The sequence below is a fragment of the Calypte anna genome, chromosome 6 (assembly GCF_003957555.1).
Source record: "Calypte anna isolate BGI_N300 chromosome 6, bCalAnn1_v1.p, whole genome shotgun sequence".
Classification (NCBI taxonomy): Eukaryota; Metazoa; Chordata; class Aves; order Apodiformes; family Trochilidae; genus Calypte; species Calypte anna.
The window spans coordinates 21,399,308-21,416,671 of NC_044252.1; the positions used below are offsets into that span (position 1 = coordinate 21,399,308).

The window sequence follows — 17,364 nt, forward strand, 5'->3', positions numbered from 1 at the left end:
AACTCCCTGCTGGTCACTTACTTTCATCCCCTCCTGCCCAGCCGACCTCCATCCCCAAGAAGAGCTGCATTACTGATTAACAGCCCCCTGCCCGCTTCACCCCATCCTGCTCACACTTGTCTGCAGCTGCCTCCTTAGACTCTCCCTTGTGCAAAGTCCAGGGCCAGACAGGACAGGACAAGATGGAAGCTTGTCCCAGGGGTTCAGCCTCCTGGTATCCTCATTACACTCTACATACTTGGGGTACTGCAGAGGCCTCACTGGGCTGAGCTACAGAGGGTCATGAGTCACAAGTGTCACCCAGTGCACAGGCAGGAGCAGGAGCATCCCTCTCCATCCAAGGCAGCAGAGAAGGCATAGATGGACTCCAACCACTGTGCTACTCCCAGGTCATCAGGTTGCTGCAGCACACCCCAGGCGTACTTCAAAAGGGGCCTGAGCATGATCCAATTGGCAGCATCAGCTTGGCTGAACCCCTACTCTGTGTCACACCCACTGGAACACACCCCACCTTGGGTTTATGGCCTGCTATTCCCCTCTGCTCTCCTACTAGAAGAGTGAGCGCTGCCTCCATACAGCCAAGGGTCTCGAGGGGGGACTTTGACGAGCCCCCTTCCGCCCTAGGCACTGCAAGAAGCCCTGGCAGGGTCCAGCCCCCGCCTGTCCTTTCTCTCCACTCCCCCCCAGTTCTGCAGACCCCAGCCAGGTAGCTGCAGGATCCCCCACCCCAGGGTGTGCTAAGAGAGCAACTGGGCAACACTACAGCCTGCCTGAGCCTGTCCCAGCTGTGAAGCCAGGGTGCTCGATGCCACCTCAGGGTTCCCAGACAGTGCTGCTAGCTCATCCCTACTCCAGTGCTGGGGATCCCTGGGTTTGTTCCAGCCACAGAGCAGCCCGTGGTATGAGATTTCTCTGGCTGCTGGCACAGGAGCAGCCATCACTAGTTGGTCAGGGAAAGGTGCATGCAGCAGGACAAAGCCCACTCCATTGTGTGCTGCCTGGGACCACCCTTCTCCTCCTGCACAAGGCCCTGCACATGGCAAAGCCTGGAAGGGCAACCTCCATCATCTTCCCATCACTGTCCTTCCTCTGCAAAGCACCACCCTGCCTGTGACCTCTCTGCAGTCACACCAACATTTCTCCCTTGGGGACACCCAGAGATAAAGAGATTCCTCTCCCTCTGGCAAGATGAAGCAAAAGCAACCAGCAGGCTCAAAGAGGGCAGGCAGAAGCCTCGGTTGAGCACATTGCTATTAGAGCAGACAGCCCCCTGTCCGTGCTCCTGGCAGGGGCCAAAACCCCCTTGTGCACTAGCTGGCAGCTGGGAGAGGCGGTGGAGGAGGATCTTTCACTGCCCCTCCGTGGCCACCACAGGAGGTGCAGGTGGCCCCAAAACCCAACCCAGCACCTTGGGTGCCGAGTCCTCGATCCAGCAGAGCCTGAGAAATGGTCAGAGAGGTCCATGCTGCCTGTCCTCAAGGGGGCATTCACCCCGTGCCAGCCATTTGGGGGCAGCCACAGACCCTTCAGAGGCTTAGTGGCCCCAGTCCTGCCCCACTTCCCACTGACACCCCACTCTTTCACTCAGTCCACAACCTGTGCTATATTTCATGGGGCCAAACACCAGCACAGAGTCCCCAAGGGGTCACAGCCCGAGCCAGAGTGAAGGAGGAGACAAAGGAGCACTGCTGTTTGGGCACCCACATTTATTACATGGCTGGGACAAGCCTGGAGCTGCCACTCACCCGGGCCCCTCCAGTCGAAGGCAAATGACCCGTCCTCCTTAAATACTAGTTATAAAACAAATTTCTTTTTTTTGCTTTTTCTTTTTCTTAAAAACCCCATCTCTCACTCCATACTTTTTTTTTCTTTTGTATTTGAGTATAAAAGTGGGGGCGGGCACTCCGCCTCGCCTGCTGCTACCTCCGGCAGGCTGCGCTGTGCCTGCCGCAGCAGCGTGTCGAAGTCCAGGGAGTCAAACTTGCTCTTGACTGGGGTTGGGTCGAAATCCTCTCGGTTTGAGTCTGGAAGACACAGGGAGAGGCTGCCTTGAGCCAGAGGAACACCAGCACAGTGCTGGCCATCCCTGCAGTGACTCCTTCTCATCTTGCTTCAGGCACAAAGCTCTAGACCCAAAGCTCCTGATGGAGGACTAGACATGGCCTCCATCACAGTGCTGGAGGCATGGGGAGACCCTGTGCAATCTGCCTTCCAGGCAAGGCTATCCCTGGTAGTGGCCCCGACCAGCCAAGCCATCCAAGGATGGAGACGCCCCAACACCTCTGGGAAGGAGAGTAGATCCAGATTGCTCCCCCCTCCCCGAGCTTGGGGGCTGCATGACTCACCCAAGTCAGCATAGTTCCTCCTGCAGAACTGCCGGCGGCCGCCGAAGCACAGGTCGAAGGGCTGCTCATCCGGGCGCCGCAGCTTTTGCCCACTCTCGATGGCAGCAAAGGCTTCCTCGGCATAACGGTACGTGACAAAGCCATAGTTGTCCCTGGAGCAGGAGAAGAAAGGAGATCAGCAGCAACTCGGTACTAGTTCCCCATTGGTCTGCACTGTCCCCTGGAGGAATGGGAAAGAGAGGAGCCATCCTTGGGCTGCCTCATGTCCCTGCAGCTCTTACCCCTCAGAGCGGAAGTGTAGGGTGCACTCCTCGATGTCCCCAAACACGGAGAAGCGGTGCCGCAGCTCCGACCGTGTCATCCTGCTGGGAATCTTGCCAATGAACACAACCCGCCGCTCCTCCTGCAGGCAAAGATGCACCACCCATGAGATGGGAACGGGGACACTTGGCACCTCCAAGCCCTCCTGGTGAGCAAGACTTCTGGCACAGAGCACCCACCCTGCAGCACCACCCACCACACCATGCCGTGGCCAGAGCCTCCCAGCAATGATGCCTGCCACAGTTCCTAAAGCAACGGAAGGGCCGGGCAGCCCCAAATCTCCAGCCCCAGCTTCCCAACTCTCCAGCACTCACTATTGCACGTTCCTTCTGGAGGATTCTCTGCCTTTGGTAGTGGTCCTGCGCATCATAACTGTATCTGGCAGAGCAGAAACCAGACACATAAGCTACAGCATCAAGGGGGTGGGAGGAGAAAGTGATCCCAGAAACGAGGGAGTTACTGAAGGAGTGGGTACACCCCTGCCCGAGACACAGGAGATGAGTCGAAGGGAGTTTACATCCCTGCAGCATGGCTACACTCACCTTCTCCGCCTGTTACTCCTCCTGCGGGGTGAAGGGGAGTGGGATCGTGACTGGCTGCGGGATGTGGACCTGGACGAGTAGGAGGATGTTGATGATGATGATGAGGACCTATCCCGAGACCTACCATATGACCCACAACTGGAGCGGGAGGAGGAGCTGTGGGAACATCTTGAGCGGTATCTGGAGAATGGAGAGACACAGCTCAGTGACAACCCTCCTCATGACCAGCACTACAGGGCTCTGGAGAACAAAAATCTCCATCCTCCCAGAGGTACCCAGCATACCACTCATACAGGACCTAACCCCAGGGTGAGCTGGGCTATGGAAACCGCTGCCCAAGTTTGCTGGTCAGTACTGCCACTACAGAGATGTTGCTCCACTCTGCTCCAAACACCACGGGAGCAGGCTCACACCAGGCACAGCTTCTGAAGAGCTAGAGATAGTCACAGGGGAACCATGCAGCACATGGCCACGACTGGGTAAGGGCCCAGAGGAAGGGCTGGGGCTGCCATGCTGAGCTCCACTAGGTGCACAGGGTAACACTGGAGCCATCACATCCATGTTGAATGGAAACAATCTTCAACAGTCATGTGAATGGAAACTGAGCTTGCCTCCAAATAACCCAAGGACAGGGCTGAGCTTCTGTGCCCACATCCTCCTAGCCAGAAGAGTGTCTCTAAGGAAAGCAGGACTGAAAGCCCTCTAGGATTCAAGCTGTGCTGCCTCCAGCCAGCAGCAGAGTTCCTCTCTAAACATGTTGCTCACAGGTGGTCCCTACCACAGGCAAATCCAGGCCTCAAGCTGGGTGTGCTCCTACCACTGCCTGCCCAGGAGGACAGCAGGTCAGGATGACAGCCTGTGGGGACATTTCTCTGCATAGGGACAGCTGCACTTGCCAGAAAGCCAAGCCAGATGGGGCAAGTCCCTGAGCTGCACAGCCCTGGGATACTGCACTATGTACACACCCCTCCAGCCTCCACACCTATTGTCCAACAATGGAAGGGCCCTGGTTGGACAAGCCACTCATGCCCAGTGGCCTGGGATGTCTCCAGAAGTGTCTGAACACCCAGGGAGGGGTGGATGAGGGATCTCTTGCCAGCTCCTTCCTGTGTCTCTCACCCCAGCTGGGACAGGCTGTGCTTCACTCAGGTGCAAGAGGACTCCAAAAGAAAGGCATTCTGCAAGATACCAAGCTGCCCCACTTTCCTATGCTGCCACCTCCATAGGGAGTGCAGGGAATCCCCAAGGCAGCCAGGTCAGACAGGTTTTTCTCTGCTTGCCTCCAGCAGCTCCCTTGAGGGCTCCATTGTAGCTCCTCTCATTTCTACACCTCAGACTGCACCAGCCCTACAGCACAAACACCAACACCTGCGATGATACCCCAAAAAAAAAGGATCCAAAAGCCAACGTGCAGCCAATTATTTGTACCACAGTGTTCTTGGAGGGGTCAGGAAGTGTGGCTTGGCAGGAACACCTGCCCTGTTGTGGGGTTTGGCCAGGCACCCATTGGCAGGGTGCTGCAGCAGCTCCCCCATTCTTCATGAGCCAGGCACCTCTTCAGAAGGACCACAAAGACAATAGGATCAAACACAGACATGAAGTAGGTCTGTACAGGTGTCTGGGCACCCTGGCAAAAGATCAGCCAATTATCCACAGAACAAGCAGACATACGCTCCACCACTTACCTTCGCCACCGCTTGGGCGGTGGGGAGAATGACCGTGACCGTGATCGGGAAGACGAGGATGAAGATGATGAAGATGAGGACTCGCTAGCTCCATCTGAACTGGAGCTGAAAGAGCGGCTGGCACAGCTCTGGCCAGCCCTCCAGCTGCTGGCAGAGGGGCTAGGGGAGTCCCGGGGTCTACGATAGCAGCGCAGGGACCTCTTGACAGTAGCACTGCTGGGCTGGGAACTGGGAGTCCGCACCTCCTGGTCTCGGCACGGAGATGCAGCTGGAGACAGGAGCACTGAGGTGGGGGGACTGCTGCAGCCAGCAGTAGCCTTGTCAGGGACGCTAGTCCGATAATCCAAGGGGTCTTGGCAAGCCATCCCCAAGGACTCCTGGCTGGGCCCCACAGTGATGGTGGGAACTGGTGGGGTGGGCTCAGGCTGGTCCAGCGTCCGTTTGGTTAAGGAGGAGATGGGTTTGATAGTGATGTCCCGGTGGTGTTTGACGTTCCAGCGGGAGCCGCCCTTGGTGGGGGGCTGCATGCCAGGGCTGCTGCTGCTCTCTGATCGTGCTGTATCTGGGATGCAGTAGTCATGGTCTCCCGAGCAGACATGGATAGGGGCTGAACCCACAGGGGCTGGGCTCTTCCCCTGGAGTTTGCTTGGAGGCAGCAGTTTGGCTTTCATCAGCTTGGCTGTCTTCTGGGGCCCTTCCTGGGGCACAGACCCGGGTGACTTGGTCTTGGCCAGCAGTGAGACAGCAGGCAATGGCTTCCAGAGCTGGTGGGGAGGTGTTGCTGGGGGAGTGAGACCTGCGGGAGCACCAGAGATGTTTCAAGGGTAGCCCTTTACTGCAACCCACCCAGGGCTCCTTCTCCCTGCCCACCTGCCCTCAAGTTCTGTGGTCTCCCCCAGACCCACAGCACTTCCTGTCCAGACATGATAGGCTCCCTTGTCTCACCCCAGGCATTACCTGCCACATTGGCCAGCTCAGAGGCTTGCAGGCTGTCCAGGGGCTTCCTGTCCTGCTGGGTCTCAGGACTGAGAAGGGGAAAGAAGCTCTGTCAAACACAGCAGCCAAAGCCGAGCCCCAGCCCCCACGCCTAGGGCACTTGCCAGAATTGCTGCCCTGTCCAGAGAGGGGGAACACAGGATCCATGACAGCTGCAAGGCTGGAGCTTGTACAGCCCAGTCATGCCCTTCGCTGCTCCCCCAAATATTCAGTGCCAGCCCATGCCCCCAGTGAAGGCAGGACTCTGCCCTCTTCCAAGCTCCACACTGGGGCACTGCCTGCACAGCTCTCAGTACTCACCCAGAGTTCCCCACTGGCCGCCTCTCCATGGGGGGCTGCACAGAAACCTCCTCCTTCTTGCCTGCAAAGAGTAGACGGGTGAAGGTGGCAAGAAGCTGGGCTGGAGGGGCAGGGGGGAGACACAGAGCAGCCAAGGCACAGCCTGTGGGAAGTTTCATGATGCTCCAACCCAGCTCCTTGCAGAGAGCTGCTGCAAGTTCTCTTTCCTTCCCAGGCTCTTCACCACCCCCCTGGCCATCCCAGGGATGCCTGGCCACTTTCACAGGCCAAGAGATAGGGCAGATACACCCCAAGGACAAGGCACCCATGAAGGTTAACACCAGCCCACAGGCAGCAGCATCCCAGCACCTCTGCTCCCACCCCAACTTGGGAAGACAAGTATGGCATGAAGAGAGCCCCATGGTGATGGCACAGCACATTGCAATCGCACCTTCAGACTTCTCAAACTGCTCCAGCAGGCTGGACAGGTCCGTGGCTTCAATCCCTGGGACAGGGAGAAAATATGGCAAATAAGGTCAGCTGAAACCTTCCCAGCACCATGGGGATACACCCCGCCCCATCCTCCCTCTGTGTCAGCACTCCACAGTGCAGCAACAGAGCCTAGAGCAGCTCTGCATTTCCCACAGCAAGGACAGGAGGACCTGACTCTGCAGCCCCAGAAGGCACCAGCTTGGGCACATCCAGACCAGCTATTGGAGGAAACATTTTGGCAGAGCACTGGGAAGAGCCTGCAAGCCTGCAGGCACAACTTTACCACCCTCACTCTCAGTAGTGCCAGGAACCAGTCCCACTACCTGTGGCTGCCAGCAGCACAGGAGCCATGCCTACTGGTGATGCTCACCCAGAGCCCAATAACTCTCCTGCTCACCAATCTCACTGATGAAGGCTTGCACGATGTCCTTGCTGTTGTCATTGGGCTGTGCTGGGCTGAGGAGTGGCTGGTGCCTCCATGGCTGTGCAGCAGGTGCCTTGGTTGATAGGCAGCTCTCTCGACCCCATTTTGATGGTGGTGCTGCAGCCTGAGAGATGGATTTCTGGCCAGGCAGCTCCTGCCTAAGAGCTGCCTTGGGTTCTGGAAGGGCTTTCTCCACTGCCTCCTTGTCCAGCCCTGCAGCCTCCTCCATGGGGTGGGTGCCAGGGGAGTCCCCAGCCATGCCAGTGGCAGGAGACACCTCCCCAAGGCAATTCATGGCAGCTGGGGGAGCCTGTGGGAGAAAGGTAGAGGCCACAGCAGGGGTATCCTCTGGAGGTTGGGTGGGAGCAACCTGGAGAGTTGCCATTTGCTGAGCTGGCATTTCAGGGGGGACCCTGCTGGGCAGGGCAGCAACAGCCGATGGGGTTGCCAGAGGTTGAGCAGGACCTGGAAGGGCCTTAGGAAGAGAGCTCTCCCTAGCCAGCTGTGCCTGCCTCCTGGGGTCTGACACCCTGCTGGACACTGGCCTGGCCAGGCCACCTGCAGCCCCCACCTCACTAGCTGGTGGCTGGCTGTGGAAGGCCGACAGCTCCGGGCAGACGAGTGCCAGGGCAGCAGGAGGCTGCCCGTGCAGAAGGGCTGTGCTGGTGTGGCCACCAGCTGGAAAGGCAGCAGTTCCCTGCAGCCCTGCTCCGGTGTCTCCATATCCCAGGGGAGGCACTGGCGGTGGCACAGGGATTCCTGGCCAGTAGGGTGGCGGTGCCCACCCCACTGGGGCATAGGCACCACCAGGGCCAAAGGGAGGCGGGGGCGGCATGGCTGGCGGGGGCCAGGCCATGGCTGGGGGCGGGAGGGCAGGCACCATGTGAAAAGTACTGGGGGGGGCAGTGGTGGGTGGCGGGGGCAAACCATGGCAGCCCAAGGGCTGTGGACTGAAGCAGGGCCAGGAAGGCACTGGTGGGTAAAGGGCATAAGCACCAGTGGAGGTTGGTGGCATCCCAGTGGGGGCTGTGTTGGGTGTGACAAATGGCATTGGTGTTGATGGAGGTGGTGGAGCTGTGGCAGGTGGCACAGCTGTGGCAGGTGCTGGAACTGAAGCCTGAGCAGCAGGAACTTTGCCAGCTGGAAAAGGGACAGCAGCAGGGCTGTCAGGTTTCTCTGGGCTCTTCTGAGCACCAGCTGCTTCAGTGGCAGGGTGCATGGGTGACACCAGGCAGGGGATCTCTGCCAGCTCTGTTGGAGGCTCAGGGATGCTGGGCCACTTGCTGGCCACTTGCTTCTCTCCATCCTTCCTGCTGCCCTGGCTGGGCTGGCGGTGCAGCATGCGGATGCGGTATTCCCGCAGGCTCAGGGCCTTGGGCTTGGCTTCCTTGGGCAGGCTCTTGCTTGACTCTGCTGCTGGCAGGCTTTGGAGGGGCTCCAGCCCTAGGTCTTGCTCTGGGAGTGAAGAGGCAGACTCCAAGACCCCACTATCCTGTCTGGAAGTGATCTGTGCATCCCCCTCACCCTCAGCTGGGTCTGCTGGGCCAGGATCTGCCACTGCTGCCTGCTCCTCCACATTTGATGCAGTCTTCTCCACAGGCACTGTGGTCTCAGCCTTCTCCAGGGCCACACTCACACTTTCTGGCACTGGCTCCTTCTGTGGCTCCTGCTGCACTTTCTCGGGCAGGGAGGCCCCCACCATGCTCCGGGGCCTGCCCTGGGGCTTCGCCGCTTGCTCAGCATGAACTTTCACCTTTCCCTCCTTACGTGCTCGCTCCAGCTGCTGTGCCAGGAAGTCCGAGACCTGAACAGAGGGATGAGCTGCTCGCTGCTGGCTGGCAAATGGCTGTTCTGGGGGCTGCCCAGAGCTGGCTGAGCGGAGGCAGTGGGCCACACAGTCCCCGCCTGGCTTGGCCTGATTGCGTTGGTCCTCCTCTGCTTTCTTTTTCCGACTCTTCCTTGCTCTCTCACAGCCACGTCCCTTCTCAGGGCCCTGACGTTTGCCACTCACTGGAGCCTCTGTGCTGTGCTGTGAGCTGCTGTCAGGGCTCCAGGCTCCAGGCACTGCTGTGTCCGGTTGGGACTTGCTCTCTGGTGTACTGCTGAAGGGCTCCTTCCCTGGTGGTTTCTCTTTCTTCTCCTCCTCCACCCCATTTTCCCGGGATGGAGCTCCTGGCATCTCCTCTTGATCCACTGGGACAGACTCCCCTGTACCCTCTTCTGCTCCCAGAAATTGGGACTCCATATCAGGTAAGTTGGGGGGCAGCGGCTGCAGAACTACAGGGATCTCCACACTGTCCCCCTCACCAGGCACAATTTCCAGCAAGACAGGACCATTCAGGAGCTCCTTGGCCACAGGCTCACTCTCAGGGTCCAGGCACACAGTGAAGGTGGGCAGGCAGTATGGGTGCATGGACTTCACCAGCTCACTCAGGGACACGTCACCCGTGTTGATGATGCAGGGGTCTTCATGATCCTCAAGCATGGCCCCGGCCCCGACCCTGGTCATGCAAAACTCCCCAGCCTCCATGCTGTCTAGCTCCAAGCTCAAGGCAGTCTCCTCCTCCTCTTCCTCCCCATCACTGCGCTGTGGCATGGGCTGCTCTCGGGCCCAATGCCTGCCCAGCTTCCTCTCCACCCTTGGGGTGCTGCAAACTTGCTTCTTTGGCAGTGCCAGGTCCTCAAGGCTATGAGCAGCACCGTCCCAAGCCAGGTCTGTGTCAGCCTGGGAAAGGGAACCAGTGCAAGTGTCAGCTCCCAGGTTTTCAACAGACCCCCCCTCCAGTCATATGGTGGGGTTGCTGCAACTTCGCAGCAGAACTCCCAGGCACACAGGAAGCTGGAGCACATTTTACCTTCCCCATAAGACATAACAGAGCTGAAAACCCACCACCCCCCTATGGGGGCACCCACAGCATCCCCAGTCCCACGACAGCCACCATAGAGGGCAAGCCCCTGCTCCCACTGCCCCGCAAAAGCATTGCTTCTGGGCAACAATGCCTGTGCCAGGCAGGCAGACAGAGGTGAAAGGGCAGCAGCAGGGACACAGTTAGCCTAGCACCACTCAAATGCCACTCTCTGAGCTTCCCCTGCTCACCTTTCCAATCACAGAGACGCTGCTGCTGCTCAGTGGCCTGAGAGATTTGGGAGGCTCCAGGGCAGGGCTTTCGCATTCCAGTGATGGACGGGATAAGCTGAGAAACTTCTGAAACTGAAGAGATGGACAGAGAATAAGGCAGCAGCAGGTTTCTGCTGCCAGAAGGGACAGACCACCCCTAGCCCTGCAGCCACCATTGCATGTCACCTCACAGGACCTGGGAGCAAGCTCAGACCCTGTTTCACCCACAGCGCATGCAGTCCTGGCTGGTTGAGAAGGAGGAGGCACCACTGTTCCCTAGAGCCTTTGGAACATCTGTCTCTACACCAGGACCCAAGGTAAAGGCATGACCCCTAAGCCCACACCAGTGCCCCAGGGGTGTCCAGGGGTGCTCAGCTATTCTCTCATGTTGCTGGTCACAGGAACCACCCCAGGTGGCTGGGAAGTAGGGTCCTATCAGCTCAAGACATCTCTGACAGAGCTTTGCCTGAGCATCTTCACACCTACTTCAGGGTCACACTGGTTCTGCCCCCAAACTTACCGAAGGATTCTCCCGCTCCCGAGGTGAGGTCAGCAGCTCCATGTCCATGATGGTGTCAAAGGGGGACAGAGTCTCATCATCTGTGCTGTCCAGGATCTCAGTGATGGCAGTCAGCAGTGACAGCTCGTTCTGTGCATCCAGGCAGGCCTTGCTCTGCTGCAGGGCAGGGTTGGTTTCAGACAGTGGGCACATCCATGGGGCATACTGCTGCCATCCCCACACCCACCACAGGTGGAGCCAGACCAGCCACCACTTCCCATTCCCACCTCACTCAGAGAGAAGTCCTCGATGATGGAAATCACAGAGGAGTCAAAATAGCTCTGCATGGTCCCCAAGATCTCTTCAGCCTCCAAGATGGTTTCTGCATCCAGCGATGTGAAGTTGAGGTCATCCTCCTCAAGGGAAAAGCACTGTTGGGGAGAACATGGAGCCAGGTAAACACTGTGCAAAGCACCACTATGAGTGCTGATCTCTACAGCACACATGGGCTCCTAACAGCCTGTGCTAACAGTGGCCCAGCTCACTGCTGCACCCCCAGCAACCCCAAAAGCATGAGGGACAGGTGGGACACAGCCATGCTGGAGGTTGGAAAATGGCACAGGGGACCTTCTCACCTTGCTTTTTGAGAGAGTTTGGGCCAGTGTACCCTGCTGCACAAAGCCCTCTCCAACTTTCATTCTGAGAGCCTTCCAATTACCAGGGATGCCCCTACAGTGAAAACTCCTGACTGATTTGCTCCACAACTGCAGAACTGGGAAAGCTGAATTAATAAATCCCTACCAATTCCCAGGCTCTGCCTGACACCATGTACCACTTGTGCTGGACAGGGGACAGCAGGCTCCCCACACCCCATGGACTGTCACTCACTCTGACTCTGGCTGTCAGCATTTCAGATAAGCCCAAAAACATTAGGAAATTAATAACAAAAGTGCAGGAGTCAGCAACAGGGATGCAGCCAGCTGCCACTGCTGGGGGCCCTAACTTGACACCTCTACTCTAGGCTACAAAAGGACATGGGCTGTGCTCACTATCTGGGACCAAACTGGCTTTGTTGCTGTTTTTCCTTCAAATTCCCAGGCCCATATCCTTCCCAGACCCCCAGCTAGCCCCAGATGTTTGGGTACCACCCGATAACTTCAGAAAGGTCTTTTATACCACACTCTGCCATGCCACACAGCCCAGCACTGCAAGGCAGCCAGGAAAAGTCAGACACCACGCAAGGGCAGGGGCCACAGCCCCCAGCTGAGCAGAGCCACTGGCAGACAGAAGACACAGCTTCTGCCTGCCAGAAGCAAAGCAGCAGCACAGGCATGTCACCAGCAGGAGACAGGATGTGAATTCCTGTTTGCAGATGGACTTAGGCAGAGATAACACACATAGGGAAGATAAGGGCACCAAGGACAGAGCCCTGGGAGAGCACACCTCCTTCCCAAAGCTGGCGGGGAACAGGCAGCCGTACATTCTCCCTCCCACAGCAGCACAAGGAAAATTAGGCTAGGCTCTGGGGGACATGCATCTGATGCAGCTCACATGTGATTCTCACAGGTACCACAGTTTGCAAAAGTCTAAACTCAGGCAGGACAAAATGCCACTGTTCTGTACAAGACCTTCCTGAACATTGACATCTGCACCAGAGAGCAGGCGCTTCACTAAAAAGGTGTTTCCTAAAATATGGGAACAGCAGTGTCATGTGCCCAAACCCCCAGTCCCTGGGGCTCTTCCAATCAGACAGAGCAGGCTCCTGCAGTCAGAGCACAGCCAGCAGCAACCCTGGTACAATCCCGGAGCACTGGCATCTGAGGACCAGGCTGGACATCAAAGTCAGGATGCCCACAACAATGCCCTGCAACCACCCAGCCCAAATTCCCCCAGCCTATTACTGTGTGCCAACACAGCAGCAGCTAAGAGCAGAAGCCTGCAGTAGCTCAGCAGGCAGCTCAGCAGCCTGGGCAGCCTCTCCCAAGGCACTCTGTTCAGAAGTGGAGTCCATCAGTGACACTGGAGCCCCACTCCACCCTGCCATGCAGATCAGGCTATGGCTGTTCAGCATCCCCAGCCCCCTCCCTTGGCTGGTGCTGGTTGCCAATCAGAGCATGGCACAGAGCCCCACTGGCTGCCATCTGTGGCACAGCCTGGTCAGTTCCCAGACAGTCCTTCTGGACATTCGAGGATAAGAGGGGAAACACATCCAGGCTTGCACACCCAGCACCATGCAGCCCTGAGTCAGCAGAGACAGCTGAAGGAGCTGGCAGGAGGGGTCTCATAGAACATCAGCACCTGAGGGATGTGGAGACTGGGTCCTCCCTGCCTGCTGATGGCAAGGGGGTTCCAGGGATGCTCACGGAGCTGCACAGCCCTGTCCATCTGGACAGAGGGCTGATTCTCTCCCTAAAGCCAGCATCTAATTAGAGGTTTGCAGCAGTGACCCACGCTGGACATTTTGAGAGAGGGAAAGAAAATCCTCCCACGCAAACTGCCTCTTCCCGCAGCTCGTGCCCACAGCGCAGGAGGGAGGGTGGGAAGACAGGCGATCTCTCAAGCCCTCCTCGAATCCTTTGACTCAGCGGCTTGAAACAAGGAGTCCCACAGCCATGAGTCACCGGCAAACGAGGCCGCATTCCCCCAGGACTCCCTTTGATCCACCTGGGGCCGGGCACCTCCTTCAGCCCTGGCCGTTTACAAATTGGGGCGGGGGCACAAACCAGCCCAGCCTGCTCCAACATCTCTACTCCCCGCTTCTCCCGGCCAGAGCCCCCTGTCACCCCTAGCTAAGGAGAGAAGAGAAGATGCCTGCAGGCCCAGAGCGAGCTTCAGGCACACAGAGAGCTGGGATCTGAGCCAACAGCACGACAGAGATGGCCAGAGTCTGGCCACCAGCTCCTACACTACCAACTTGAGTGGAGGATGCGGTGCCCACTGTTGTGGTACCCACAGCCAAGGCCTCTGTGGGCAGCTGACCGGCAGAGCGAAGCCGGCGATGCATGACACGTGTGCCCAGCAAGTGGTGATGGGGACACGCCCCAAGCACAGGGCGGCCATCCTCCCCATGGAGCATCAGTTCCAGGCAAGAGGCCAAGGCAGCTCTCACCTGGCCGGAGCTGCCACCAAGGGCACGGTGCTGGCTACCCGTGGGGTGAGCCCGGGAGCTTGGGGACTCCAGCTGCCTGGTACAGCATCAGCAGATGATGCGCCGTGGAATCTTCAGCTATTTTCAGGAAGTGACAGGCAGGAAGGCAGCTCTCCTCCCAAAAGCAGAGCGCTTCACCCGAGTTAGGGAACAGCGAGACGGGGTCAGCGTCCTCCTACCAGGGCTCGAGATGAGGGAATCTCCCCCGCATTCCCCATTCCCGCCTCGCCGGCCAGGCAGGAATTCCCTGGGAGGGACAGGGAACGTGGGGCTCCCCGCAATCCTAACCAACGCACAGATCAAGTGATCCAAGGTCCCGTCCAGGGGTGCTGCAACTCTGCAACCCCCTCCAGACAACAGCGAACCCGTACACAGCCCCGGCTGGGTCCCACCGAGGCGACACCGTCGGCGGCGGCACCGTGCCCCAGAACTGCCCCAGAGCGGGAAAGGCTTTTCACGGGATAAGCCACTAGTTATCCCCGGAAAAGCCCTCGGCTTCAGCTCGGGGAAAACTCCCCCTCCCTAGAACACCCCGCGACCATTCTCCGCTGGGAGCTCCGGACACCGAAACCGACGGGTGTCCCAGACCACCACTCTCCCTCCGCTACAGGTGGCGGAGTGCGGCGCCCGGATGGAGGAAGCACAGAGGACGAGGGGACACCGAGCCGGCTCCCCCCTTGTCGGCTCTCCTCGGGGTCTGGGTGTCATCTCCCGGGGGGCCGACGAGACCCCCGCCCCAGCCCCCCCGAACTCCCCGCGCCGATGCCGTCGGCACCCCACCGCAGAGAGAGAGCACCGTGCACCCCACTGTACCCGCGGAAGGGGCGCCCCCGACCTGGGCAAACCCCCGCCGCCGGCGCGGCAGGCCCGCTCCCGGCACACGTGGAGCCGCCGCCGCGGGAGCCGCCCCGGCCTCCACGTGTCACAGCGCGGCCCGCGGCTCCCCGCCGCCGCCTACCTGCAGGGGGCTGCCAGCGGGGAAGGGCGGCTCGCGCAGGCCTCCGCCGCCCGCCAGCCCTCGCGGAGTAGTCCCGGCGGCGGCTCCGCCGACCCCAGCCCCAACCGTGGCGGGCACCGCTCCGCCCCGCAGCGCCGCCATCTTGGCACCTCAGCTCCCAGCGCGGCCACTGCCGGGCGCGACACGTGACCGCCGCCCACCCCGCACTACAGCTCCCGGCGGCCACCGCCCCGCCTCGCGCGGGGCATGGCGGGAGCACACCCCTTCGACGCCGCCGGCCCTTCAAGTGGCGGACGCCGGCACGCGTGAGCGTCGGGACCCGGGAGGGGGTCGGCCATCTTGAGGGCGGGCAGACCCTGTGGCTTCGCCGCCATTTTAGCTACGGGCGAAGGCGAGGAGGCTGCGGCGCGCGGTGGGCGGGGCGGCGCGGGCATCACTGGCGGGAAGCGCCCCATGGGGGCGGGGCGGCCGCGCGTTTCCCGCGGTAGTGGCGGGGACCGCCCCCAGCCAGCTCTGCCTCACACGTGGGCGCGGCGGCACCCCGCCTACACCCGGCCGCCGGGGTGACACATCCCTCGGGAAGAGGGAACGGAGGCGCTGCGGGATGGGCAGCAGCAGGAGGGGGCTCGCTGTCCGCCGGAGGTGCCGTTGCGGCAACGCGAGGTGCTGCATGGAGCCGAACCCGGCGATGGGGGCTGGTGGGCGATATGCACCGGTGCGGGACAAGGGTTGAAAGGCAGGTTGAACACCGTGATCTGCTCTGCGGCCAACGGGCACGACTATGAGGCAGGACTGGGTACCACGTCACTGCCTGTGTTTGGGCTCGGGTAGCTCTCCGGACCTGGCAGGCAGAACATTGCCTGGAGGACACGAGAGATGAGAGGAAACCAAATCTGGCTCGTTTGACACAGCTGTGGACCAGCCTGGCTCCCGTAGAAGGGGCCGGGGATGCTACTGGCCCTGTTTCTGCGCTGATAGCCCTGAGTCCCTTTGGGTGCTGCCACCTTCCGGAGGCCTCCCTCCAGTTCCCAGACAGCAGGATCATCTCATGGGGTGCAGGGAGGTGCTTGCAGCAACACAAGCGCAACGGGGATGCACTGGTGGGAGCTCACCACAGCAGGATTTACCCAGTGGGAGCTAATTATCCTGGCCTCTACGTTGAGCCGGATTCCTTCAGGGATCCCCAAGACAGAGCTGCTTTATTCATTCTTTTGTGCCTGGCCCCTGAGTAGGGGCATGTCCAACACGTGGAGCCTCATCCTGCTGCTCTCCTTCGTTCCCTACCTCCCACAAGGGACTTGCCTCTGTGATCGCTTGTCACCTCCTACCTCCCAGGGGTTGCTCCTCCCTAGCAACAAACAGGCTTTTCATCTAGGGGAGCTGATCCCCTCCTGCTCCCCCTCCAACAAGCCCATTGCACCTTCCAAGCTTTTCACTGACCCTCTTGTCCGCCCCAAGTGCCAGATGGGCAGCTGGGTCCTTCTCTAGGGCCATGGACCCACGCATGAACACTGCAGGCGCACACTGGGTTGTGTACAAATATTGGTGAGGGGGGGATGTGTGATCACCTCAGGGGTGCTTGAGCATGGGAGACTTAGTTGTAACAACAGGCTCATTAGGCTGGTGCTTGCCCCTGACACTGCAGGGGAAGCCAGGGAAGCCTGGGGAAGCACTTCAGGCTCCATCTTCACCCCAGGAGTGGTTGTCTCTGAATAACACTTTGCTTCTCCTGAGCTCAGTATGTCTAAAGCATGAAAGAAGTCACTTCGGAAAAGCCCATGTCTCTTCACCAGCAGGAAGCCACCAGGGGAGGCTTGCCATGGCCCAGCACACAGGGACCACCTGGCATATGAGGAACAATGTTGCCCTCAGAGCCCTGCAGCTGTCATCCCTGCTCCAGACCCTCCCTCCCTGTTCCCTCCCTGGGCCACATCCAGAACACGCAGTGACCTGCCTGATCACTCCTTCCCTGTGTGTGGTAGGATCCTTCAGCACTGCGAGGCTGATCCCCCACAGAGCCCGCCTAGCCTCATATAAGCCTTGTGTGTGGAACCATATCCCCCGCACATGGGGTCCTTGGGGGCAACCAGAGTAAAACACATGTGCAGGTACCTCTGATCCACAGCAGGGGGGCTTGAGCTGGGGCAGCGCCAGGGACTCCTGCTGGTTTACAAGGTAAAACAAACACGCAGAAAGGAAAATGATTGTAACTGTGTCCCAGCTTGCAGTTCTCCTCCCTTCACACTTCAAGGTGTGTCCTCAGCCACCGTGGTTCTGCCCCGTGCCACATAGGCTCAGCCTTGCAGCACCCAGAGCTTGCTCAGGGATAAGGGGAGCAGGTTGCAATGGGGAGCTCAAACCAGTGCAGAGGAACGCAAATCCCACCCGGCCACAGGCAGATGGGCTGGCATTGGCCCTTCAGCAGGGAGGGAGCTCAGGCTCCCCCAGGCAGTGTGCTCTGCCCGGGATAGTACTCCCACTGCCAGGCTGAAGCTGCATCTTTTTGGGATGGCAGCTGCCTTTGCAGAGGGGCCCCTGCAGCCAGGGTGTTGCTGCC

At 59.4% G+C, this 17,364-nt stretch overlaps 1 protein-coding gene across 1 annotated transcript; it reads right to left on the bottom strand.

Annotated features, from left to right (window-relative positions):
* Window positions 1-1,689: 1,689 nt before the first annotated feature.
* On the bottom strand, window positions 1,690-14,948 carry PPRC1 (PPARG related coactivator 1). The gene is made up of 14 exons (XM_030453269.1): window positions 14,808-14,948; window positions 10,989-11,132; window positions 10,723-10,878; window positions 10,182-10,295; window positions 7,058-9,809; window positions 6,620-6,673; window positions 6,190-6,250; window positions 5,851-5,918; window positions 4,894-5,689; window positions 3,209-3,388; window positions 2,981-3,044; window positions 2,627-2,748; window positions 2,346-2,497; window positions 1,690-2,024 (listed from the first exon to the last, which is right to left on the bottom strand). Exons 1-14 carry the CDS (start codon window positions 14,946-14,948, stop codon window positions 1,849-1,851), a joined length of 4,980 nt encoding a protein of 1,659 aa, XP_030309129.1. The 3' UTR covers window positions 1,690-1,848.
* Between the last annotated feature and the right edge of the window lie 2,416 nt (window positions 14,949-17,364).